The following is a 24,336-nucleotide window of genomic DNA, read 5'->3' on the forward strand; positions in this document are numbered from 1 at the left end:
GTCTCACAAGAGCTGATAAAAACTCCATCCACTTCTAGCGAACCAAGAGTAGAAACACCGATTCTAAAGAGAATGAGTACATTGTCTAGATAGGGCCTGTGTATTCCCGAAGTCTTGACCGTAAAGCTCTTTTCGGATTGATCACCGCCTCCGCCCGCAAGGCACTTCCCTGCACACCTTGAAAGATCCACAATTCTGGAAAATTCTCAGGAACCTCCTCCTGCCGCCGGTTCTCCAAGTCACTTCACACGTGACCTTGCCTCCCCAACCCTGGGCCCTTCAAACAACTAGAAAGCAGCGTAACTTCTTCCGGCAGCGCAAACGAGCTCTCCAAACTCCACTGCCAAAGGAGCCAGGAAAGCCCGCGTTTACAGGCTAAATCCGCAACGTCACATCCTGTCACCTGCCCCAGCCTCCACCTTACATCGAAAATCACCAGCATGAAGAGACCAAAACGCCCGTCGGGGGCGTGTCCCCCCAGAGCCAATGGGCTCTGTCCACCTCCCTCCTCAGTCACTGTTTTGTCTATTCGTGGCCTGTGACGTCAGAGGGAGGAGCGCGGAGGGAGATACGGAAAGTGAGAGGGGCCAGGCCTGACAGTCGCTCTGGAGGCGGAGGAGGAGGAAGATGGTTTACATCTCGAATGGTGAGTTGGAGAGGCTACGTGGGCGACCTCCGTCCTGGGAGGCCGAGCCCCGGGTTTCTTCCATCCTCGCCCGCCGTCCCGGTGCCGCTTTTCCGGGCACGCCCCGCGGCCAGGCGGAGCTGGGGGCGAAGTCGCCCGGGCCTGCGGCTCGTCGGCCGAACGTCCCTGAGCCGCGGCGGGGACCAATGTCCCCGTGGTGACGGCGGTGCCGAGTGCCCGGCGTCCTCGCCCTTCTGGAGCTTCTGCTTGTGGGTCTTGGAAAGTGGTCTTTCCTGTCGGGCGTCAGTGTTCTTAACTAGAAAAGACCACAGTGTTCACGCCGTTACGTAGCGCTTGTGCCTCGGGCACTTTTTTTTAGCGTTGTTCGTTTGTCCGCTCATTGTCTTAATGTCGCCCTATCCGGGTGATACCCTATTATATGTTTTGCGGGTGGAGACTGAGGCGCAGCCGGATTAAATAGCTTGCCCAGGATTACAAAGGTAGTTCTAATGGCTCAGCCGGGTTTCTAACGCAGGTAGGCTGACGTCTGCGTTCTTACGGTTTTCTACTACGCTGCGTCTTTCTGTAATGTGTAGGAGAGTTGAAGAAAAGCTTTGGATAGGCTTTTTCTCCCAGCAGGGGTAGCTCGTCACGCATGTAGCTTTCTGCCCTAATTTCAAGGGGCACAGGGAGTATCATTACTCCCTGTAGGAGCAAGTTGATTATTCCTGGAATGGAGAAGCTGAGAGAGACTTAATTCAGTGACTCCCCAAAGACAGTGGATGGAAAGGAAAGACACAGTATGACTGGGTCAGAACAGTGTCAGAACTGCCTGCCCACTTGTTTGACTCAGGTGAAATAAATGCCTTGGTGCACTCTTAACTAGTTCTTGCATCACTGGAACCAGGTCCTGGTTCTATTTGAGTCATCTGTTTATCTTCAGAGACCATGAAGGTAGTGAGAAATCTTCTGGCTGAGTGCACTTTGCGTTTCTTTGCTTTTCAAAATCTCACTTTCTCTTCTTCCTTGTCTCTTACTTAAAAACCTTTGAAACAAGTAGGTTGATGGACACTGAAGATCAAAGTTTCATCTTCGTTTTGGGCACTTGCAGACTTTGTGTTATATTCTTTGTGGTTAAGGCTGGCAGCTTCTATTATCTATTGAATAATTCTTTGTATTTGTAGTGTGTCTTTTTGTGTATGCATTGTTGCTTTTGATCTACATAAATAACATAAAGGTTCTACTAGGGCCTCTAATCTCACTTTTATAGTTGAGAAATGGCCAACTGCATTCAAGCAACTTATTTCTCTCTGAGGATATTGGGAGGGGAGGTTTCTGCCTTCAGAAACTGGGAAGAAAAGCGCAAAAAATTCAGAATGGTACAAATGCATGCAATATGTTCTTTAGAATCGCAAAGGAAGAAATTGACGGGTTCCAATTAGATCTGTTTCCTCCCTCCCTTCCTTCTTGTCGCTGCGCGCAGGCTTTCCCTAGTTGCTGCGAGCGGGGGCTACTCTTCGTTGCGATGTGCAAGCTTCTCATTGCGGTGGCTTCTCATTGCGGTGGCTTCTCTTGTTGCGCAGCATGGGCTCTAGGTGCACGGGCTTCAGTAGTTGTGGCTCGCGGGCTCTAGAGTGCAGGCTCAGTAGTTGTGGCACAGGGGCTTAGTTGCCCTGTGGCATGTGGGACCTTCCCGGACCAGGGATCGAACCCATGTCCCCTGCATTGGCAGGCGGATTCTTAACCACTGCTCCACTAGGGAAGTCCTAGATCTATTTTCTTCGAAGGACTGTACTAGCATTTCATAGTTGATAAAAACTTTTTCTTACTGTCAAGTGACTTTTTTTTTCTTAACAATTCTATATGATGACTATCCTTGGAATATTTTTTCTCAGAGAAGGAAAATGTCACATCACCCAACGAAGCAGAGCTAGTAAGAGGCAGAACCAAGCCTATCACTCACACTCTGTCTTTAAGTGTAGCCCCTTTTTCTCAGTAGCTCTGTGAGGGCTCAGGTCCAAGTGGATACCTGAAAGTAAGCTGGTCAAGGAAAGAGGAGAAGTAAACTGGGCATGGCAGTGAGTGTTGAAGCCCTTGGGAAAATGGAGAGGAGAGGTAGTTGACAGATGGCTCGTCTCCCAAAATATTCTAACCTGTTGATGTGCAAGACTGAAACTCTAGAGTATTAACTTTTCCTGATGTATCTTCTATTATTTAAAGTGGTTTGAAAAATATATCCATTTTTCTGTAAGATAAAACTGGAGTCTGTAATTCGGATCAAACAGCATTCTGTTAAAGAAAAATAGTGGTCATTTTAATGAGCAAGCCAAATTCTCTTTAGTACTTAGAGCCCACGAATTAATTCTTTGATATATAAAAATTTTAACATAACAACTGATCCTGAAGATTTTAAGGGTATGTATAAACAGTCTTTTTATATAGGCAAGAGACTTTGCAAGTGAAAGAGATACTCAGAACACATTTAGGAAAATGGAAGTGGCGTGAACATTCTTTATATTCATTCATCTCATTTGTTTCCTCAAAATACTTGAATAAAGGTATTGTACACCCATGTTCATAGCGGCATGTTCACAGTAGCCAAAAGGTGGAAGCAACCTAAGTGTCCATCAATAGAATGGATAAACAAAATGTAGTATATACTTACATTGGAATATTCATCAGCCTTAAAAAAGGAAGGAAATATTGACATATGCTGCAATATGGATGAATCCTGAAGACATTGTGCTAAGTGAAATAGCCAGTTACCAAAGTACAAATATTGTATGATTCCTCGTACAAGGTTCCTAGAGCAGTCAAATTCATAGAGATAGAAAGTAGAATGGTGGTTTTCAGGGGCTGGGGGAAGGGAGAAATGAGGAGTTAGTGTTTAATGGGCGTGGAGTTTTAGTTGGGGAAGATGAGAAAGTTCTGGAGGTGGCTGACGGTGATGGTTGTATGATGGTGTGAATGTACTTAATGCCATAGAACTGTACACTTAAAAATGGTTAAAATGGTAAATTTTTTTGTGTGTATTTTACCACAGTAAAAAAAAAGAGAAAAAAAAACCTTGAAATGTCACCCAGCAGAAATTACAAACTATAGGAGGCATAATTTGACATATTAAAGGAATGACCTCTAGACCACAGAACTTCACTTCCCTAACCTTTCCTTAGAATGATGTACACATAACACACCTTTCCTTGTGTAGACTATTTGGAACAGTGAACAAGTTGAAAACTGAGCCTATGATTGTTACCTAACTGATTAAATGTAATGCATCTTGTGTCAGGGGTTTGTTGCACTAACTGAAGTTTCTTTATTCTTGTCTATAGGACAAGTGTTGGACAGCAGGAGTCAGTCCCCATGGAGATTGTCTTTTATAACGGATTTCTTCTGGGGAATAGCTGAGTTTGTGGTTTTGTTGTAAGTATAGTAGTCCTCTTAATAGCCCTGATATTTAAGTTCAGCTTGCCTGAAGCACTTTTTAATTGTAATTTTTATTAATAGCTTTTCTAAGGGAGATGAAGACTTGTATAGTGATAAAACTGCCCCAAACATCTTTTATGATTGTGAATATGTTCCTTGAGTTAGTAAGCTTAACCATGTCTTAGCCGTGGTGGTAACCATTTCAGCCTGCAGCTATGGGGCCAGACCTGCTCGTTCTGCTGCCAGATGACAGCACTTTGCTTTCTCTCTACTGTTCCTGCCTTCAGTGTGTATGTGCAACTTTTATGGCATAGTATACAACAAGTAAACAGGGGGAATTAGATCTTGACTTTTAAAAGCTCCCAAGGCATAAACTTTTTTTTAAATGAAGGATTAGCATCGATACAGAGGAGACAAAAATTTAAACTTCACCATAATTTCAAGCAATTCTTAGTTAAATTCATTTTTTGGTCTTTCATATGCTGTTTGTTTTATGAAAATTGTTCATCTACTAACAAGTCTTACTCATCCAAAGTTTGAATATACATTTGAGTGTCTCGTGGGCAGAGAACTGCAGATATGCAGAGATGTGGGATGTCTCCTTACTTCATTGATTTTAATATCAGTAAATGTCTTCTTTTTACAAGGGGCCTTGCGCTGGGCATGATTGTGGGAGGAGGACGTCAGAGGAGATTATTCCAGGTGGAAGAGGCACAGCAAAGATGGCAGAGAAATTTGAAAATCAGCCTATGCTCTTTATACTTAATTTGATTGTAGCTCTGGTTTAGAAAGATTAATCTGATGGCTGCATGTGGCATAAATTAGATGGGGTAAAATGGAAGAAACCGTTCCATAGAGAAATACAACAGGGGACAGAGAGGCCTAAGTTAAGTTACTCATTGCAAAACTTCTTTGCAATCTCTTACAAATTTCACCTCCATATTGTTTATTTAAAATATTGTTTTAATTTAGTTAAATCCTTCCCGCCCCACAAATAAAATTCCATTTAAACGGATTCCCAGAAAGCCCTGTGCCTCTGGCACACCAGTTCAGCCCCTCCTTCCCCAAGGTAACATTAGGTAGGCTGTTGGCACAGGAAATGGACATGCAATACTATAAAAGCAGACTCTGGGACTTGACAACTGATACAGAGCAGAGGAAGGAAGTTGGAGATGACTCTGGTTTCAGAGTCATTGCTAGACTCTGTCTAGAAGAGTTACAGCAAACAAGGAAGACAAGGAATGGTGGCTTTGGCACGGAACATAGAACACTCTGTTTAGACTTGTGCTTGCGCTCGATGGTGTTGTCCAGCTGGCTTCAAGAAATGTGGGTTTGGAGCTAAGTTAGGGTAGTCATCCTTCCACAGAGATGATAGTTGGAACCATGGAAATGCATTTTATAATGTTGAAAGTGGATCTTCTGTTGTTTTCTGCCCCTTGTTTCAGTTTCAGAACTCTGTTTCAGCAAGATGTGAAAAAGAGAAGAGGCTACGGAAGCTCATCTGATTCCAGATATGATGATGGAAGAGGGTATAACTTTTTAAATTGATAAACAATGTTTTTACCCCTCTGTGTAATATAATTAAATTAGAGATAAATAGGCAGACAGACATAGTTAGGCTCATGGTAATTAAAGGCTTAAATTCTATTTCACAAAATTAATGTATTACTGTAAATCAAGTTGCCTTTGATTTGATAATCAGAGTTAATCTGACAAAGCTAAAATGTATATCAAATATCCTATGGGAGAAGTCTAAATTAGAGGATGAAAACTGATGGCCAACATTAAAATCTAGAGGTTTCACTTCAGAATCTGGATTTCCAGCTGCTAATGAAAATCTCACGATCCAGCAGCACTGGGTGGGGACTGTGTTTCTATATGGCAAAAATCAGCTGGAGCTGCGTTTCAGTTGGACATTTATAGGAGGAGCTGTTCCGTTTATCCTAACTCTTGCTTGACTCACTTTCCTCATGCGCTTTATGCATCTGGTCTCTTTCAGTATTTGAATTTGTGACTCACGACCTAAATGGTAGTTCCTATTTTAAATAAAGAAGAGGGTCTATTTGAGTGCTTAAAAGGAATCAATTGAAGTAGTGTCTACTAAACAGTAGAAATTAACTTTTCTTATCTTAGGCCACCAGGAAACCCCCCGAGAAGAATGGGTCGAATTAATCATCTGCGTGGCCCTAATCCTCCTCCAATGGCCGGTGGATGAGGAAGGTAACTTAATACCTGCAATTCTGCAGGGATTTCATTTTGAAAATGCCTCCTTAGGCAGGTTTTCTTTAGGAAAGCAGAAGTCAGAACATTTTGTGATTACTCAGACATCTTATTTGGAAAAATATTTTTATCTTAACCCTTGAAAAATTGTCTTTTGAATCAAAATGTCTTTTGAAGAAGGTTTTATAACATGTAATGACTAGCTTTTTTATACAGATCCAAATTACTAACTAGTAACTATTATAACATTTTCTTTTAGGTAAATGTCTGCTCTAAGAAGCAGACAACTGGACAAGCACATTCATAGCAGAAGGAAACCATCAAGAAATGGAGTGTTGACCACACTGGACAAGTTAGATGAATGTGTACTCTAAACAAGGATTGCTCTGTGTCCTCACAGATGAATGAGGTCGTGCTGGGAATTCCCCCCCGCAGGGATCTGGCATGACTGATAGGCAGTTCTATAAATGCACGTGTTTGTCTCATCTTTTTTGTATCGTTTATGAAAGCATTAATATAGTTTTAATAAGTAAATATTTTTAGGTTACAAGACTGACTTCTCATCTTTATATAATTAAAACACAGAAGGCTCCAAATTTGAAAATAAATGGCTGCATATTGAGTACTATTAGTGTCACCTTTTTCAACTTCTGAAATACTGTTCATTGCTTTTGTTGTTCTTTATAAATAAATCACAGTGTATTTCAGTAGTATGCATATGATATCTGTGCTCTTGAATTAATTTTTATCTTAAAGCCTATTTGTCCCATGGATCTTTAATACATGTGTCTTACTTGCTACCAGATGTAATTATCAGGGTATTTGTAAAGCCATAACCAACAAGCCTGAGCTACAAAATGTAGATTTGCTAGGTGGTCTTTAAAATCGAGGACTTCAATGCTATCTTTACCAATTTTAATTCTAAACCATTGCTTAAGATACTGCCTGTTGGCTTTAACCCCATCTGAATGCTGGTAACTCTCATTCTTTCACTAGAATGAAAGCTGTATGAGGTTACGGATTTTGTCTTCTTTACCCCAGTGCTTTGAATAGTGACTACGTGTAATAGGCACTGAAATATTTATGGAAAAAATGAATAATACAGATAATTCTACTTTGTGTTTAACAGTCTTTGAAACCAAAGTGTTCAGTAAAATCACTTTTATGTCCGTTTATAAGTATTTATTCAACTCTGTTTGCCAGGAAATGGGGATGTAGTGGCATTAATAAACACTGGTCTGTATGAAAACCAGACTACAGGCGGACAAGACTGGAAGCAGGGAGTTGGGTTTAGAGGATGTTGTGGTGGTCCAGGTGAGATCGGACCAGGTAGTGGCAGTAGGAGTGGAGAAGTGGATGCATTCAAGGCATATTTGAGGGACTGCGGGATTTGCTGATGGATTTGGATGTAGAAGATGTGGACAATTGAAGAAACAAGTGAAACAAGATGGTGAAAATGGGAGTAGATTTTTGGGGGGGAGGCGGGGATCGAGTTACATTTTGGATATATTTAAGTTTACAATGCCTTGTAGACATCTAAGTGGAGATACTAAATAAGCAGTTGGTTATCAGGGCGAGATCCAAACTGGAAATACATATTTGGGAGTTATCTTCATATTTAAAGCCATGAAACTGGATAAAGTCATCCAAGGAGTGTGAAGAGAGAAGACCTAACTCCAGAGAATCCTAACATCAGAGGCCCGACTGAGCATGGCCAGTGAAGTACGAGGAGAACTAGAATTACGTATGGTGTCTGAGAAGCCAGAAAAGACAGGTGTGATGACGAAATGAGACACCAGTTATCAGCTGCTCCACAGCAAGCACGGAAAACAAAACACAAGTAGGTTGCGGGCATGCTGCAGCCAGGACCAATCACAGCAACATCCAGCCAGTGCAGCCTCCCACCTTACCCTCCTCCGGGCAGCTCCGCCCTTCCGCTTTCCCGGAATGCTCTGGGCCGACTCCCGGCGGCCATCTTGGTTGTGGGCAGTCGGCCGAGAGGTTGCGCCTGTTCCGAGGCCTGTTCTCTTGGTGGTCGCGTTGCGTCGTTGAGGCTAGAGGCTGGAGGGGCGTCGGCGGCCGAGATGACCCAGGCCGAGAAGGGGGACACGGAGAATGGGAAAGAGAAGGGCGGGGAGAAGGAGAAGGAGCAGCGCGGCGTGAAGCGACCCATCGTGCCCGCGCTAGTGCCGGAGTCGCTGCAGGAGGTGAGGCGCCGGGGGCGGGCCTCGGACTCGGCTTCCGGGCGGGGCGGGGGGCCGCGGAGCTGGGCGAGGGGGAGGAGGCTGGCGAACGGCGGGAGTCTTCGGGCGCCCACCCAGGTGGGTGGTGCAAGGGGGTCGTCCCCCGCTTGCTCCGAGGGCACAGTGCAGATGGCCAGGCCAGTGACACCAGCCACTGTGCGAACCCCAGCCTCCCGGGCTATGAGACCAGCACAGGGCTGTCACCTTCCTGCCAACTAGTTTGAGGGGGCAGACTGGATGGTGTGTAAGGGCCTTGCCAGTTCCCACTCTCTAGGATTCTCCCACTTGGCGGGAAGGGGGAGCTCACGATTGGGGATGAGCAGTAAGTATCTAGGGCATGGAGTGGGATGGGGTAGTGCAGAGGACCATAGGGGGAGGTATTGGGCACACACAGCAGGTACCTCCTCCAGCCCTGACGGTCTGGGACAGTTTCTTCAATGGAGGTGACACCTGGGCAAAGACCTAAAGGATGATTAGGAGTTAGCCAGGGGGAATGTGAGGGCAGGAGAACAGCATGGAAGAGACCTGGGCCAAGGGAGGATATGAAATGTTGGAGATGAGGATTTCTGGAATTGAGGAAGAAGAGGGAGCAAGACATGAGACTGGAGATCTTAACAGGGATGGCATCAAGAGGGTCGTATAAGCCAGAGCCTGGCCTCTTCTGAAGGGAATGCAGAACTTGGGAAGAGACAGCCAGACTCCGAGCTACATGATTAACTCGTTTAATCCTCACAATAGCTCTGAGGTAGGAACTTTATCTAGAGCAAGGAAGTGGCACAGCCTGAATTTCGAGCCAGATTTGTGAATCTGGAGCCTGGGCCATTAGCCACTATAACAACATTTGCTTAACTTCAGTCCTGTAACAACTTTTGGTTTTTCCATATCCTCTGTGAGACCTCTACCATTATTTGCTGAATAAGTTTTTTTACTCAATTTTATCTTAAGCAGTAATGTCCAGGAAATGATGTGTAGGATGTATTGGCTAGTTGTTTTCTAATATGTTAAGGTAGATATGTAATTATTAAAAACTGCTTGTCCACACTTTGGAGAACTGCGTTTACTACCCCAGAGCTTCCCCATCAGTGTGCTGCAGCCTGTGTACTATTAATGAGGTACAGATGTCCCTGATGGCAAGCCACCTCATCTGTTTAACTCAGTTTGCTAGCTAAATGTTGTCTGCCATAGCACGCAAAAGCTTGAGAAGTGTGCTGCAGAGCACCAGGCCCTGTGAGAGTGGTGCCATGGGCATTCAACAAATGCCTACTAGGCTCCTGTATGCCATGCACTGGGCACAGAGTAGTGAACAAGAGAGTAGTAGTCCTTTACATGAAGGTTTTGTCTTTTGAGAGAGCAGACAGTAAATCATTACAAGAATGATAAGTGTCATGAAAAGGAGGGGTGCCATAAGATCTTATTGCAGGGGGACAAATAAACCTGGTCTGATGACATTCAACTTTAGACCTGAAGGGAGGAGTAAGATTTAACAGGGAGAAAGAACACTGCAGGCAAGGGGAGTTGCGTTTGTGAAGGCCTGAATGTCAGCACAGTGAACTAAAAAATCAGGAGACATCTGGATTGGGAAGATTAAAGAGACTGAAAAGTAAGTGGTTCTAGAGTAAAGCTAGAGAAGTAGGCAGGGTCTTGATCTTGGAGGTTCTGGACTGTATCTTATTGGAAAGTTACGGAAATATTTTAAATGAGGACATGCCAAGAAGACACAACTGTAGCTTAAGGGCAGAGCAGAGTAGGTGCTGATTTAGAAGTCACACTGGAATGGTGATTCTCAACAGAGGCATCCTGTTGTCAAAGGGATTGTTGGAGTCCCTTCTTCCCCCACTGCCTCCTGAAACTCTGGGTCCCTCAACAGGTTTACGTGGTAAAGGTTCCCTAGTGATTCAGGTTATATTCTGCCCCCTTGAGAATTACAGATCTAAAAGCCCACAGTCATTACTCCACTGTCCTGATTTGTGCTGCTTTGTCAGTCCTTGTTCACTGTCTCCCAGTAATGGATGGTGAAATGCAGCAGAGCTTTCTGACCTGTGAGGATAGAATTGTGAACTCCGGTTTTTTAACCGCAGACTCTTGCCAGATCAGGTAAATAGTACAGAACCAATAAGGGTAAAGTGTTTAAAAAACAATGACGAAAATACAGTTCATGCACATTCTCGGAAGTGCTCCATGTATAAAGTCCACTTACTTTCCAGCATTGCAAAACAGTGATTCTGATCTTAAATTAACTTCTTCCCTCACCTTCTCAACCAGTGTTGTCACATCTGAGTGATCATACTAATTACTTTAGGAGCTTTTGTAAATTGCAGATTCCTAGGCTCTCTCTTCCTGGAGATTCTGAATCAGAAAATTTGTAGTGAAGCTTTAGGGTCTTTTTTGTTTTGTTTTGCTTTAACAAGGATCTTAAGGTGATTCAGATTTAGGGAACCCCATACTTCACAAGTCATAGTATTCCCCACACTCTTATTCGTTGTTTAACTCTCTTCTCTAGTAAATGGGAAGTTCTCTAGTGGTCAGGACTTTGTCCTGGTCACCATTGTACCCACAGTGATTGGCACAGAAATGCCCCCAAATTATAGCTTGATTTGCATTGGGTACTTAGGATTTCGTTCACTTAAACAAATATTTGTTGACCTATGTACCCTGAGTCAGATCCTTGGCACACAGATACAAAAAGAGTTTGCATGCAGGCAGAGAGCAATATTTGGATGCCTCTCAGAGAACTCCCTTTACTGAATTATTTTGATACCTTTGAGTTTGATAGTCATTACAGGAAACTAATTTCTTAGTCTAGCCTGTTACCTCTGTGTTATTTAACATGTTACCTGCATGTTATTTACTAAGGTCACACTCCTATGTTTTGTATTTGCAGCAAATCCAGAGCAACTTCATTGTTGTCATACATCCAGGTTCAACAACTCTGAGAATCGGTCGAGCCACAGACACACTTCCTGCCAGCATTCCTCATGTTATTGCACGAAGACACAAACAACAAGGGCAGCCCCTGTACAAAGACAACTGGCTCCTAAGGGAGGGACTAAATGTAAGTCAAAAATGGAGGACGCTGGCGTTCCAGTGGTTAGGACTCCGAGTTTTCGCTGCCGAGGGCCCGGGTTCAATCCCTGGTCAGGGAACTAAGATTCCACAAGCCGTGCAGCGTGGCCAAAAAACCCAACACCCCCCCCCTCCCCCCCCCCCCGCCCCGTCGCAGCACACTCACACAAAAGAAATGTGAGACCTAAAGAGAAAGCCCAGGGTTGTCTCCTTGGGAGGGCTTCAGTATTCAATGTATGCTATAATCTTGAACGACATCTTCATAGCTTTAATGTATTTTAAAATAACGACATCATTCAGGGTTACAAATGTCATTTTTTATCTGAGCTATCAATTTTAGATTGTACAGAAATAATTATAACAAAAGTAAATCTAATTTTTTAACCCATCAGGATGAATTGGGTATTGATGAAGATGATCTTTAGTGGAAGATACAGAATTGTCACTCCCTTAAAATGATGCATCCAGGTGTCTATTAACTGACTGCCATATTTTCTCTTCCAGATACTTAGAGTTTAAACTGAGCTCATATTTTCAATCTGTAGCAAATTGCATTGCTACAATAAGCACTTGTTACAATCTTAGATCAAATCATAATTTAAAGGCAAAAAGTAGTGTTTCCTTGGAGTAAGCATTTACTTAGGATGCAGTAGGCATCCTATTTTGCAGGTGATAATTAACAGGAAAGTTTTTGTGATAGGTGTTAAATATGTGTATTGCGTTGTAATCTGCTTTAAGTTTTAAATCAAGGGTAGTTTTAGGAACTTGCAGTTTCTATAATTCTTATAGTAAGCCTTAGGGTTCCATTTTTTAGCATAACTAGCAGACTCTCCTTAAGTCCATTTCTAAGCTTAAGTATAACTTGACAGTGTAAGAATCTAAAATTCGCATATCTTTGGATCTTACAATTCTATTTTAGGAATAAATCTCAGGAATAAAAATGGAAAGAAAACAAAATAATATTTTATAAAAATATAGTGTTCTTTGCAATATCACAAGAACTTGAATACTCATTAATTAAGTGAAATAACACATGAAGGAATAAAACATTGTTATAAAATTGTAAACATGAGAATTATATAGATATATGGAAGAGTCTCTCGAATACTTTGTAAATATAAAGTAGCAGTGCTCTGATATCAGTCAAAAGTCACTTGAGATTATAGATTTTTGCAGATAGTTTTATGGCGATGGCTCTTTTCTGATTTTTTAATTTATAAAAAGAAGATTACTTTGAATTCTTAAGATTAATGCATGTGACAAAGGTGAAGGACATGCTACTCGTTGATGAGGGAGCATTTGCTCTTGCTGGATTAAATTAGTATTTTGCCATTTCTTTCTCTTTTTCACTAAATTCTTTATACTCTTCATCTCTGTTCTTTTTCCCCAGAAACCTGAAAGTAATGAACAAAGACAAAATGGCCTTAAAATGGTGGATCAAGCAATATGGTCTAAAAAGATGTCAAATGGTACAAGACGGATTCCTGTGTCCCCTGAGCAGGTTCAGTCTCAACTCTTTCTTCAGATTCATTCTTTGACCACTGCTATTAAGTCGTAACCATTCGTGTGCGCTCCCTGTTTCATTATGCAAATTCAAGATGGGATTTCCTTAAAAGAGGAAGAAAAAACATTCTTAACCACCTACAGAATACCTGAATTGGTGTTGCAGATGTCTAGGCAAGCCAAATAATTTGTAAGGTGGTGATTCTTGTGTCAAGTTGACGAAAATTTAATTTATCTGAGAGTCTTAAGTGTGTAATTCCAGGATCTTGATGGGAAGCTGTATTCTTACTACATTTGTCATTTTAATGTGATAAACCAGTGCTGCTAGGAATGGACATGAGTCTATATGATATATAAATCTGTATTCAACTTTCAGCAGAGTACAGTATTAATTTTGGACTGACTGAATCACTGCCTGAGTGTTAACATTATGGGAGAAATCAAGATTGTGGTATAGGGCAGGAGAATCCACTTGTGACCAATCAATATTTTGTCACATATCTTGGATTTATGATTAAAATTTGCCACTGTATCTGGTCTGCGAGAGAGGAGAAAAGAGGACAACCCCTTTTTGTTTTCTTGCATGCATTCAGAGAATTTTTGGATGCTCTTTTGTTTCAGGCACGTTCCTACAACAAGCAGATGCGACCTGCGATTTTAGATCATTGCTCCGGAAATAAGTGGACAAACACATCTCATCACCCTGAATTTTTGGTAGGAGAAGAGGTAGGAAACATCTTTACAGTGAAATGGAAGAAGAAAACCTAGATACTATTTGTAAAATTAATTTGCTTTGCCACCTAGTTCTAGTTTTTCTTAGCATTCTGTAATCCTACCCTGAGGACCAGATATTCACACTGGCTCCTGAGATGTTACATACACCACTCTCAACATTAGAACAGTCAGCAAATGTTAATGATAACTTCTGGCCTTAGGTTTTTGAATGTGAATCTAGAAAACCCTGAGAGAAGAGTTTTAACAATGTATTCATCTCCCTGTCTTTTCTAGGCCCTGTATGTTAATCCTCTGGACTGTTACAATATTCACTGGCCTATCAGAAGAGGTCAGTTAAATATTCACCCAGGACCTGGGGGCTCCCTTACAGCTGTTCTGGCAGATATTGAAGTAATATGGTCTCATGCGATACAAAAATACTTGGAAATCCCACTGAAAGATTTAAAGGTAAACTAAAATGACCAGTTATTGGATTGTCTTTAAGATTCTTGGTCAATAAAAGTATACTATACTCAGTTGTTTGTAAGACAGTGTTCTTGAAGCCTTCTCGACCTTAAGCTGTTAAGGATATCTTTTTTCCTTCACTGAATTCCCCTCTGGTGCTTTCTTTTTTCTTTCATTTTGTTTGGTTCTTGGTGTTCCTGTCAACTGCTCTGCAATCAGCAAGCTTGCTCATGTTTATGCCTTCCCTCTGGACCTTTTTCGGAAACATCAGTTTTCTTATTTTTCACTTTACAAGTGTTAAATAGCTCAAAGGGAAAAAAGCCCACAAAACTTCAGCATTTTCTGTTTTTTTTCATAAAACCTAAAGGATAGCAGAGAGCTTTGAGTTTTTATTTTGGGCCTCTAGCCATTGCTGCTACTGCTTTAGAGAGAATCCTCTTTGACGACAAGTGTGGTGAAATTTATTTTGACCTGACTTGAGTGTTAACCATTTTATATTTTTTTCTTTGTTCTTTTTAGTATTATAGATGTATCTTGTTAATTCCTGATATCTATAATAAACAGCATGTGAAAGAATTAGTGAATATGATCCTAATGAAGATGGGGTTTTCAGGTATGTCTGATATCCCAGTGAAATCTGCCTGAAATGAGATTGTTTTTTTTTTTCCTGACAAAGTTAATCTGATTCACTGCTTTATTGAAATGCTTATTCTGGGAGGGTCAGTGATACTTGGGTGATTGCCTGGAGGTTCCTAGATTTTAACTGAATATTTGTTGTAGGATCTTTCCTGCTCCCCAGGTGTTCACGCCTCTACCTTTTGTTTTTCAGGGATCGTGGTCCATCAGGAGTCTGTGTGCGCCACCTATGGCAGTGGTTTAAGCAGCACGTGTATTGTAGATGTTGGAGACCAAAAGACAAGCGTGTGCTGTGTGGAGGATGGGGTCTCTCATCGGAACACTCGGTGAGGAGCTTGGGAGGACGTATTCCCTGCTCCTTCTCCCCACACAGCCTGTTCAACTGAAAGCATCATGAGTTAGAAAGAAGTTTTTGTAAGGAATTACATACTCAGATTTTTCTTGTGAAACTAGTAAGATTGTGGAAGTGCAAATTCTAACACGGCTATAAATAGCCAATTTTACCCTTCCCATTTGAACTCTCTAATATGAGTTCACATTAGCAGCTCCTGAAAGCCCTAGTGTGTGTTGTGTGCTTTCCCACAGAGGAAGTGTGTATGTTAGCTCTGTGTCTTTCACTATGGTGTGGCAGAGAGATACCAATCACATTCACAGCAAAGCTTTATTTGGGCAAGTCATGTAGGAGAAAATAGGTTTTCAGGTCTGAATTCTCTAGCTAGCTAGCATTTTGAGTATTTGCTTTTCTCGTCATAATTGTTTTTGGTGAGTGAGGAGTAACTTTATGGTGGTCAAGTCCATTCATTATGTCATCTCTGATAGAAGAGGTAATAACATAACTAGCAGGAGCAGGTTTGCTGCTTGTCTGTCCTGAGATAAGCCCAGCAGAGGTAAGCACACTGAGGTAGTGCACACACCAGTTCTCTGCAGCATTTTGTGCTTCCAGGATGGCTTCTTCAGGATGCTTTAATTCTTCCTGTCACCCACATAGGAAGTTTGACTCTTAAGTCAAAGAAACAAATTTAAAAGAGGGTCCAAGCAGTCCATGAGAAAGGTTAATTTGTTACCTCCCACCCCAAGTTACAGTGCATTCTCAAACCCAGATTGAGTTGTTTGGGCTCATCCATTTGTAACACCTAATGCCATTAGTTTTCAAAGTATAGAGAAAACACTGGACCCAGGTCTTCTACCACTAAAACAGCACAGCAGTGATCTTTCCAAATCGTAGAAATATTCAGTTAGTAGATAGTATTCGCTCAGGTTTTCTCCCTTAACTTTGTCTTATGGTGTCACTGCCTGCCATTTCTACATGTTGGTGAGTGTAGACAGTCAAACAGCTGTTATATGCTACACATATGGACTTGGAAATGAGCTGGATTTAATGTGTATTCTGTTTCTTGGACAGTTTTTGCAAATAGCATTTTTTGCTTCTAGATGTTCACCGCTGGTTTTTGCTAGCTTCCTTTCTCTATCCCTTACATCCATTCTGTCCTTTCATGCTTTAATTTATCTCTACAACATTTCTTGAAACTTGCTGTGTTTCACTGTGCCTGACTGAGTTTTTGGAGCACCCTTTGCACCTTCTTAACTGACAGCTTACCCATCTGCCCTTTTCTCTTAACACTAGGCTCTGTCTGGCATATGGTGGATCTGATGTGTCAAGATGTTTTTACTGGCTGATGCAGCGAGCTGGGTTCCCTTACAGAGAATGCCAGTTAACAAATAAAATGGATTGCCTTCTTCTGCAGCACCTTAAAGAAACTTTTTGTCATTTAGATCAGGTGGGAGCAAAATCAAAATTGCTGATTATTTTTGTTTTCAGGAAAAATTGAAGATATTTAAAGCTAATTAAAAATTTAACAGTATTATGCAACCTGTTCAACCCAAGTTTATAAAGCCTTGAGGCTGAAGCTCTTAAGGAGTGAGAGAGTTTTCTGGTAAGGTCAGAGCTGTACGGATGTGTCTCAGGCTCTGGAAAACACAGCTAGTATTTTTAAGAGAGTTTAGCAGATGTCTCTCTCCTTAGGATCTACAATCATTCTAATAAAGGATAAAGATAAACCTTTGGATGTAATGCATAGTAGCAGGTAAATACATAGGTATAGACAGTTAATAAAATGGTATCATTTGAAGCACTTACTTGGTATTGTGAACAGTCAACATTTAGTCATTGCTGTATATGAATTGCTACCTTTTTATGCTATTTGTTTTAGACCTTTCTTTTTCCAACTTATTTTAAAGCATTTTTCAAGTAATGTAATTCTGAATAAAAATTTTTTTGAGAAACATTAAGGCGGGGTAATAACATTTCCCAGTTATTGAGGGAATTTGCTTACTGGTTTGGACATTGTATTGGTGTGTGTTGATAATGAAGCAAACAAAAATGTACATAATGGGAATTTCAGAAATGTTGAAAGAGAATCAAGGTACAGTTGAACTCTTGTTTTATTAAGTGCCAGTGGAAGTCGTAGGAAGTTGTAGGGCAGCCCTTTTATAGGTGAGATTTAGATGGCATTTGAAGAGTTTGCATGCACTTTTACTGATTCACTGACAGCATCTTTTCCTGGAATCAGGACATCTCTGGGCTTCAGGACCATGAGTTTCAGATTCGACATCCAGATTCCCCTGCCCTTCTTTACCAGTTTCGATTAGGAGATGAAAAACTCCAGGTAACACATCGGTATATATTTCCATGGGTAGAAAGAAAGGCAGCCAGGTTCAATCAGACTGAGAGAATATGTACTTGCTGGAAACCTCATGAGGTGAGAATGTCAACTGGTTGTAAATTAGATGCTAACCCAACATTTAAACCACTGGTAGAGTACAGATTAGAACAGATCTGAGCCATTATTTTAATTAGCCAGTATGTGATGAGTTGTTATTTAGAAAGAGGCACCATTCTTACTAGGAAATTATAAAGTAGATTACTAGGCACTTATTTTACATTTACTTTGAGATTTCTGGTGTTATATCACCCATTCAATTTGATGATAAGTTAGTTTTCTGGCCTATCATGCACTGAAAAAATAATGTTACTTCTGAAAGAGAATGCTTACTTGGTCTAACTTACAGGATCTGATCTGCCAGTTTTGTTTTTGGAAGAACAAAATTTATTTAATGGGTCAGTTTTTTCAGAAGGCAGTATCCTTGGTTGGTCATTCTTTTCCTTCCATGCACAGGCTCCGATGGCTTTGTTTTATCCAGCAACTTTTGGAATCGTTGGACAGAAAATGACAACTTTGCAGCACAGGTCCCAGGGTGACCCTGAGGATCCTCATGATGAACATTACCTGCTGGCCACACAAAGCAAGCAAGAACAGGTCTGTGGTAATTCTGTGTGAGAGGAGACAGTTTTGTCCCTGTATGAGAAGTTTGCCCATAATTAATGCATCATTGCAGTGGCTGCAATCTGACAGTATACTAAAGCTGATACTGTTTTCAAGACCATAGATGAAATCTGTGTTTAAAATCCAGATGACAGATTTCTTTATTCAGCAAACATCAATTTTCAGAATATCAATCTACAAGATACTTCCCTTTTGGCATGTATTTTTTAAGTACTTTATGTATAATACTTTATCTACTTTTGAATATTTATCCAGTAGTATTTTCAGTAAAAGCTTACCTATTTTTAAATTATCATGCAAAAACTGGGTGGCACAGGCAAAGAGCTGAATTTGCCCAAAGCTGATCCTAGTTTTAGGATGTCTGATTCAGGGGCACAAATTAAAGCTCTTATCTGCTAATGAAACAGCAGCTCATGATGAAGAGAAGAGGGCAGTGAACCTTTTCTAGTTTTTGTTCCTGTCCCAAAGCTGAGCGTGGGGTGCTTAGATAAGGTCTGAAAATGAGGACCCATAACAGCCAGTGGCCTAAGAATTCCAGTGAACTACTACACTTAGAAACTCAGGGGGAAAAGTTCATCTACATCGACATTTCAATCTTAAAAATCCTATCAGTAATAGCAAAGTTATAGCTCTTTTACTCAGGAGGAGCTGTGGAGGGTTGGAGGCAGGGAAGGCTTTCCTGAGGAAGAGCCATTTGAGAGAGAGGGATCTAGGGGGAGAGTGAGGTGTTACCTCACGCGCTGCCTGCCCATGATTGTTTTGGAATTGTCAGCACTTCCTCATCTTCTGCACACCACCCCTGACTCCTAGTTATCCTGGGGTGGGGATCAGGTGCTTGTTCGTAGAACTATGGTGTGTTTCCTCTCTGTAGCACAGTGACAGACCTTCTTTTTATAGAGTGTAGAGTAGTGGGGTAGGGAGAAGGGGGGGATCTAGCTGGAGAACATCAACCGTGTTCTATCATAGCCTTACCATCCATTTGATTCTCCTTTTGATTGATTTAAAGTCTGCAAAAGCTACTGCTGACCGAAAGTCTGCATCCAAACCCATTGGATTTGAGGGGGATCTTCGTGGCCAGTCCTCTGATCTTCCAGAAAGACTGCATTCCCAGGAGGTGGACTTGGGATCCTCCCAGGGAGACTGCTTGATGGCTGGCAATGATTCTGAGGAAGCTCTCACTGCACTGATGTCCCGGAAGACTGCCATCTCGCTGTTTGAAGGGAAAGCCCTGGGCCTGGATAAAGCCATCCTCCATAGCATAGACTGTTGTTGTAAGCACGTCTGGGAGCCGGGAGAGAGCAATTACAGGGTTCAGGCTAGGGTGTAGTTTTGCCCTGCAGCATGTTCATGCCAAAGCTTTTGAGCAAAAAAAAAGAAAAAGAAAAAAAAAAGCTATTGAGCATCTGCTTTGCGCCTACATTGTCAGGTGTTAGGATCTGGTTCCTGGCCTCGCTGAGCATGGAGCCTAGTGGAAGAGACCAAAACAAGTCAGCTTACCACACAAAGATGAAATTACAACTGTGGCAGGTGCTACAAAATTGAACTAAAGGGTTCTGACTGAGAGTTTCTGATTGAAGGATTTAATAAGGGGTTTTTACTCAGGAGGAGCTGTGGAGGGCGGGGAGGCAGGGAAGGCTTTCCTGAGGCAGAGCCATTTGAGAGAGAGGGATCTAGGGGGAGAGTGAGGTGTTACCTTGGTATTCCAGGTAGACGAAGAAGCCTGTGTGAAGGCCAGTGTGGCTGGAAAGCAGGATGTAGGGTGAAGCTGTGGGAAGTGGTGGGTACACACCACGCTGGACTTTGTAGGCCCCCCTAGAGATTCTGGTCCTAATCCTGCTACTAGCAGGGTCGGGGGTGGGACAGCAACATGCTCACATTTGTGTTTTGCAAGGTTGCTCTGGCTGCATGGTAGCATTGTCTAGGATGGGTTGGGAGAGAGACCTTTGAGAAGGCTCCTGCAGTTATCCAAGCAAGAGATGGTGGCTTGGCCTGGGGTGGTGGTGGATATGGAGAAAAAGCGTGGAAGGGATTTCACTGTCTTTTCAGCGTCTGATGAAGCCAAAAAGAAGATGTACAGCTCCATCCTGGTGGTGGGAGGTGGTTTGATGTTTCATAAAGCTCAAGAATTTCTGCAGCACAGAATTCTCAATAAGATGCCACCTTCATTCAGGCGAATTATTGAAAATGTGGATGTGATCACAAGGCCCAAGGTATGTTGTACACAGTGCAAGTTGTACTCTTGCCAGTGAAACAGCATTATTTCTAGTTGTAATGTATTGGACAGAGAAAATCCTGGGAGGCGTGGGTTTGTGTCTGGGGAGTTCTTAAGGGCTTGGAGCAAGTGGAAAAATTACTTTCAGCAGGTCACAGATGTGGTGAAAGGAGCTCTGGACTAGGGACTAGATTACTGGCTTTTAGTCCCTGCTGTGCCCTCCAAACTAGCATGACTGACTTCCGCCTTTGTCAGAGGACTGGATGGGGCAAGGAGAAGACTGACTGTTCTCACGCTGTCAGCCAGAACAATTCCATTTTATCTCTTTCATATTAAGAATCTCCTTCTGGTCCCTAGACCAGGTGATCTTCAGGGATCTTTTTGATTTGAACTATCTTGGCAACCATAAACACAGGAATTTAGAAACGGATTGTGTCTGTATTTTATTATTCTCACTGACAATTCCTGGGAATATTTTTATTTAATTTTAATTCTGAGGGAGGGATTGTGGGATATATTTATTCCAGTCAAACTTCAAAATAAGTTATGTCCTTACATATGTTCCTGCCTATAGGGACTCTATGTGGAATAATAGTAAATAGTGAATAGTAGCATTTTCAGTAATAAAAACTAAACAAATTTCTTGTGAGTTGAAATAGAAGAGGTCTGTGGTTCATGGATCTTTCATGGGTCTTTAATGCAAGTTGAAAATCTGATTTATTCCATATTGACTCAGCAGCGTGTTTTCTACCCCCAAATTCAAGTAAATGTCTTGTCTGCTTACACTGAAATATCTTTGTTTATCACCTCTCTAGGACATGGATCCCCGGCTGATCGCATGGAAAGGAGGGGCAGTGTTGGCTTGTTTAGATACGACACAGGAGTTGTGGATTTATCAGAGAGAATGGCAGCGCTTTGGCGTTCGCATGCTACGAGAGCGAGCTGCTTTTGTGTGGTGAAATGGACAGAAAAGCCACTGTTGAAGACCAACACATAACCTTGTGGTATAAGACTCTTATAGAACATTTATATTCTAATTTATTGACCTAGGTGCTTAAGTTTTATGAAATAAATGAATTTTAACTTTTATGTTGAGAACATGACATTGGTGTAAAAAATAAGCTGCTTTTGTAGTCAGGACATTTGAGAATAAATACGAACTTAGTCTTCAGTGGTAAACTCTCCTGCCCCTTCTTCAGGGTCTCTAACTCCCGATGATCTAAATTGTTGCAGTAGAATGGTTCTCAGGTGGTAAAGCCCTTCATTTAGGTTGGCTTCTGAGAGTCATCAGGCAGTCTTACATAACCATGAGGGGTGGGGGTGTGACTGTGTACGTGAATTGTGAGAAATGTCTGGTCACGCATTTTCCCTCTTATCTAGTACAGCAAGCACATATGTCATGACTTGTGTATGCTGCTACAATTCCAAATAGGAAAGAAAGTTTTTTGTTTTTTAAAAATTTTCTCCTGTATTACAAAAAATATTGGGGCACATTCAGGTCTAGATTTCGAGAGGCAAAGATTTAAGGCTGGGCTGGCTGGCTTTTGTTACTGACATAATCTAGGGTGGGCTTGGGGAAGGAAAACAGTCATTGACCAAAACAGAACAGAAATGAAAACTCATTTGCTTCCTAAAGCCAGATAGAAATGATTTAGGTTAATGATTTTCTAATGTGTCGTACAGATAAACAAGGAGACTGCTGTAATTTCTAACTTAAGCATCAGGTCCCCAATTTTCCTTTACCTGAAAAATGAAGTGAAAGTTCTTGGAGTACTTTTTGTTCAGTATGATCAGTTGACCTTAATCTGTGAGCAGTCTGAACCAACGTTTAAATACAGACAGCTATTACCACCAGTGGTCCAGGCCTTGGTGCAGCCTTCTGAGCCCCGGCAGAGGAAGGGAAGCAGGTTTGGAGACTGGAGCCAGCCAGCACAGCCTATGAGCTCAGAGACCTGGGAGGGTGGGGAGGATGCCTGATTCCTGCCACTCCCTGCCAGGGACCATCTCGCTCCCCTAGAACTGAGGGTGGGAGTGGGGCTGGGGGAAAGACAAAAGTAGATGCAGATAAGAGATGCAGGTAAGTGGAATATAGAAACAGTAAGGACGGCTGGGGGGGGACTTCCCTGGAAGTCCAGTGGTTAGGACTCGGCACTTTCACTGCTGTGGCCCCGGGTTCAATCCCTGGTTGGGGAACTAAGACCCCACAAGCTGCACAGCATGGCCAAAAAAAAAAAAAGGATGGTTGGAAGTTTTAGGACTTGGAGAAATGCTGTTACTAGAGCATTTTAAATAAATAGGCTTATTTTGCGTATCTGCTCAGTAGGTTGGAAACAAAGAAAAGTCTGCCAGTATTACAAAATTTTAATTTGCTAGTATTATTTGGGATGTTTGCCTTAAATTTGAAAATTGTATGCTTTTATTTTTTCAGTTTTTTAACAAAATAATTAAATTTATACAATACTGGTTTTATGTTTCTGGGCTGTTTCAACACAATTTAATACTGGCTACCTAGTTCTAAAAGCATAATGTATTTCTGTTTATAATAGTTTTTCACATAAGAGCATATTGCTCTTATAACTGGTAGATGTTGATTCAGAGGAGGTTGGTTTCTGATCCAAGTTTTGACATAAGCCGTCTTCTGTTACTAGCACTTACAAGCACCGTGAAGACTGATCATGACAAGTAAATGAGCTTTACCACATTAATTGTATTGCCTCAGGCATTACTAAGTATTTGCTTGTGAACCTGCACACACTATCCTTCCTTATTTTGGTCTTTATCTGTAAGACATGTATTAGAAGGAGTGGCATGGTCCTTTAAGGATAATCTACAAGAACATTTTAAGAGTCATCCACCTGAAACTGATCCACATTCTAGAGCAGATGCAGTCTTGCACTGTGTGAAAGAGACAAGCTTTCCTAGAAAAATATGGATGCTAATATAAACAACCTTTTGGTGACCTCTGCATTAAGAAAAAGACGCTTTGAGAAAAGTAAAAAGTTGGAAGACTTAAAATGCCACACATCTCTACATTCTGTAATTCTATGGTAGATTATGTTTTTTTTTTTTTTTTGCGGTAGACGGGCCTCTCATTGCTGTGACCTCTCTTGCCGCGGAGCACAGGCTCCCTACGCGCAGGCTCAGCGGCCATAGATCACGGGCCCAGCCGCCCCGCGGCACGCAGGATCTTCCCAGACCGGGGCACGAACCCATGACCCTGCATCGGCAGGCGGACCCCCAACCACTGCGCCACCAGGGAAGCCCTAGATTCTGGTTTTTATTTAAGTAAACCAGTGCAATAATTCATTTATAAAAAGACTAATTACTTCAACATATGAATTATTTTTGTTTTGAACATGGAAAGTTATGTAATAACCATAAAACTCTGAATTCTGACAGTGACTTCTAACAGGTAACTTTGGGCAAAAGTAGACATCAGCTCTGCAAGTGATGTATTTTGTTGTTGATGTTAAAAGTCACCTGTACAAGAGTCAGATAGGACATGAATCTAGTTCTGAGAGGGAGGTCCTATGCAAATACCAAGTTTACAAGTGGTTCCACATAAAGTAGGTCATCTGGTCAGCAAAGACAGGTTCAGCTTGTTATTCTCTATTTTTGTTATCTTAGAAATAAGGACTTGTGTGTGTAATAGAAGGTTTTTCACCTAAGAAGTTATTGAGTGAATTAGTGAGGACGCTTAGGTTTGGCATTCATTAATTAAACTTAGAAAGTTATAGAGCTAAACAATTCTACCTACTCTGCAGAGCATGGACTATTCAAGACTGGATATTTGGCTGGGAGATGCTTTATCATTGATTATCTGAATGGTTATAGTTTTGTAAGTGGTCTTTTTTTTTTTTTTTGCGGTACGCGGGCCTCTCACTG

General features: G+C 41.7%; 2 protein-coding genes across 3 annotated transcripts; both read left to right on the forward strand.

Annotated features, from left to right (window-relative positions):
• Nucleotides 1-491: 491 nt before the first annotated feature.
• Nucleotides 492-6,275, forward strand: SELENOK (selenoprotein K). Its single transcript, XM_030867446.2, has 4 exons — nucleotides 492-646; nucleotides 3,958-4,048; nucleotides 5,497-5,580; nucleotides 6,185-6,275. The coding sequence occupies exons 1-4, from the start codon at nucleotides 628-630 to the stop codon at nucleotides 6,273-6,275; spliced, it is 285 nt and encodes a 94-aa protein (XP_030723306.1). The 5' UTR covers nucleotides 492-627.
• Nucleotides 5,531-24,314, forward strand: ACTR8 (actin related protein 8). 2 transcript variants are annotated; one of them, XR_009565893.2, is made up of 17 exons: nucleotides 5,531-5,580; nucleotides 6,185-6,271; nucleotides 6,531-8,478; nucleotides 11,396-11,566; nucleotides 12,968-13,078; nucleotides 13,702-13,806; nucleotides 14,089-14,262; nucleotides 14,779-14,872; nucleotides 15,089-15,221; nucleotides 16,520-16,673; nucleotides 17,466-17,561; nucleotides 18,072-18,212; nucleotides 19,246-19,510; nucleotides 20,286-20,449; nucleotides 21,267-21,455; nucleotides 23,100-23,133; nucleotides 23,532-24,314. XR_009565893.2 is itself a non-coding variant. In XM_030867443.2 (15 exons), exons 3-15 carry the CDS (start codon nucleotides 8,125-8,127, stop codon nucleotides 21,408-21,410), a joined length of 2,106 nt encoding a protein of 701 aa, XP_030723303.1. In that variant the 5' UTR covers nucleotides 5,531-5,580; nucleotides 6,185-6,271; nucleotides 6,531-8,124; the 3' UTR covers nucleotides 21,411-21,622. The 2 variants fall into 2 exon arrangements, 1 of the variants encoding a protein (XP_030723303.1); XM_030867443.2 differs by lacking the exons at nucleotides 23,100-23,133; nucleotides 23,532-24,314 and having other exon boundaries at nucleotides 21,267-21,622.
• The last annotated feature ends 22 nt before the right edge of the window (nucleotides 24,315-24,336 follow it).

The sequence above is a fragment of the Globicephala melas genome, chromosome 11 (genome assembly GCF_963455315.2).
Source record: "Globicephala melas chromosome 11, mGloMel1.2, whole genome shotgun sequence".
Lineage (NCBI taxonomy): Eukaryota > Metazoa > Chordata > Mammalia > Artiodactyla > Delphinidae > Globicephala > Globicephala melas.

What these genes read in the sequence shown, in the direction of transcription:
- ACTR8 (XM_030867443.2), top strand. Translation starts at nt 8,125, where the DNA reads ATGCTGCAGCCAGGACCAATCACAGCAACATCCAGCCAGTGCAGCCTC. An exon ending in TGCCGGAGTCGCTGCAGGAG is followed by an intron (nt 8,479 to 11,395) that starts GTGAGGCGCCGG and finishes TTGTATTTGCAG; the next exon opens with CAAATCCAGAGCAACTTCAT. An exon ending in TTCCTGTGTCCCCTGAGCAG is followed by an intron (nt 13,079 to 13,701) that starts GTTCAGTCTCAA and finishes CTTTTGTTTCAG; the next exon opens with GCACGTTCCTACAACAAGCA.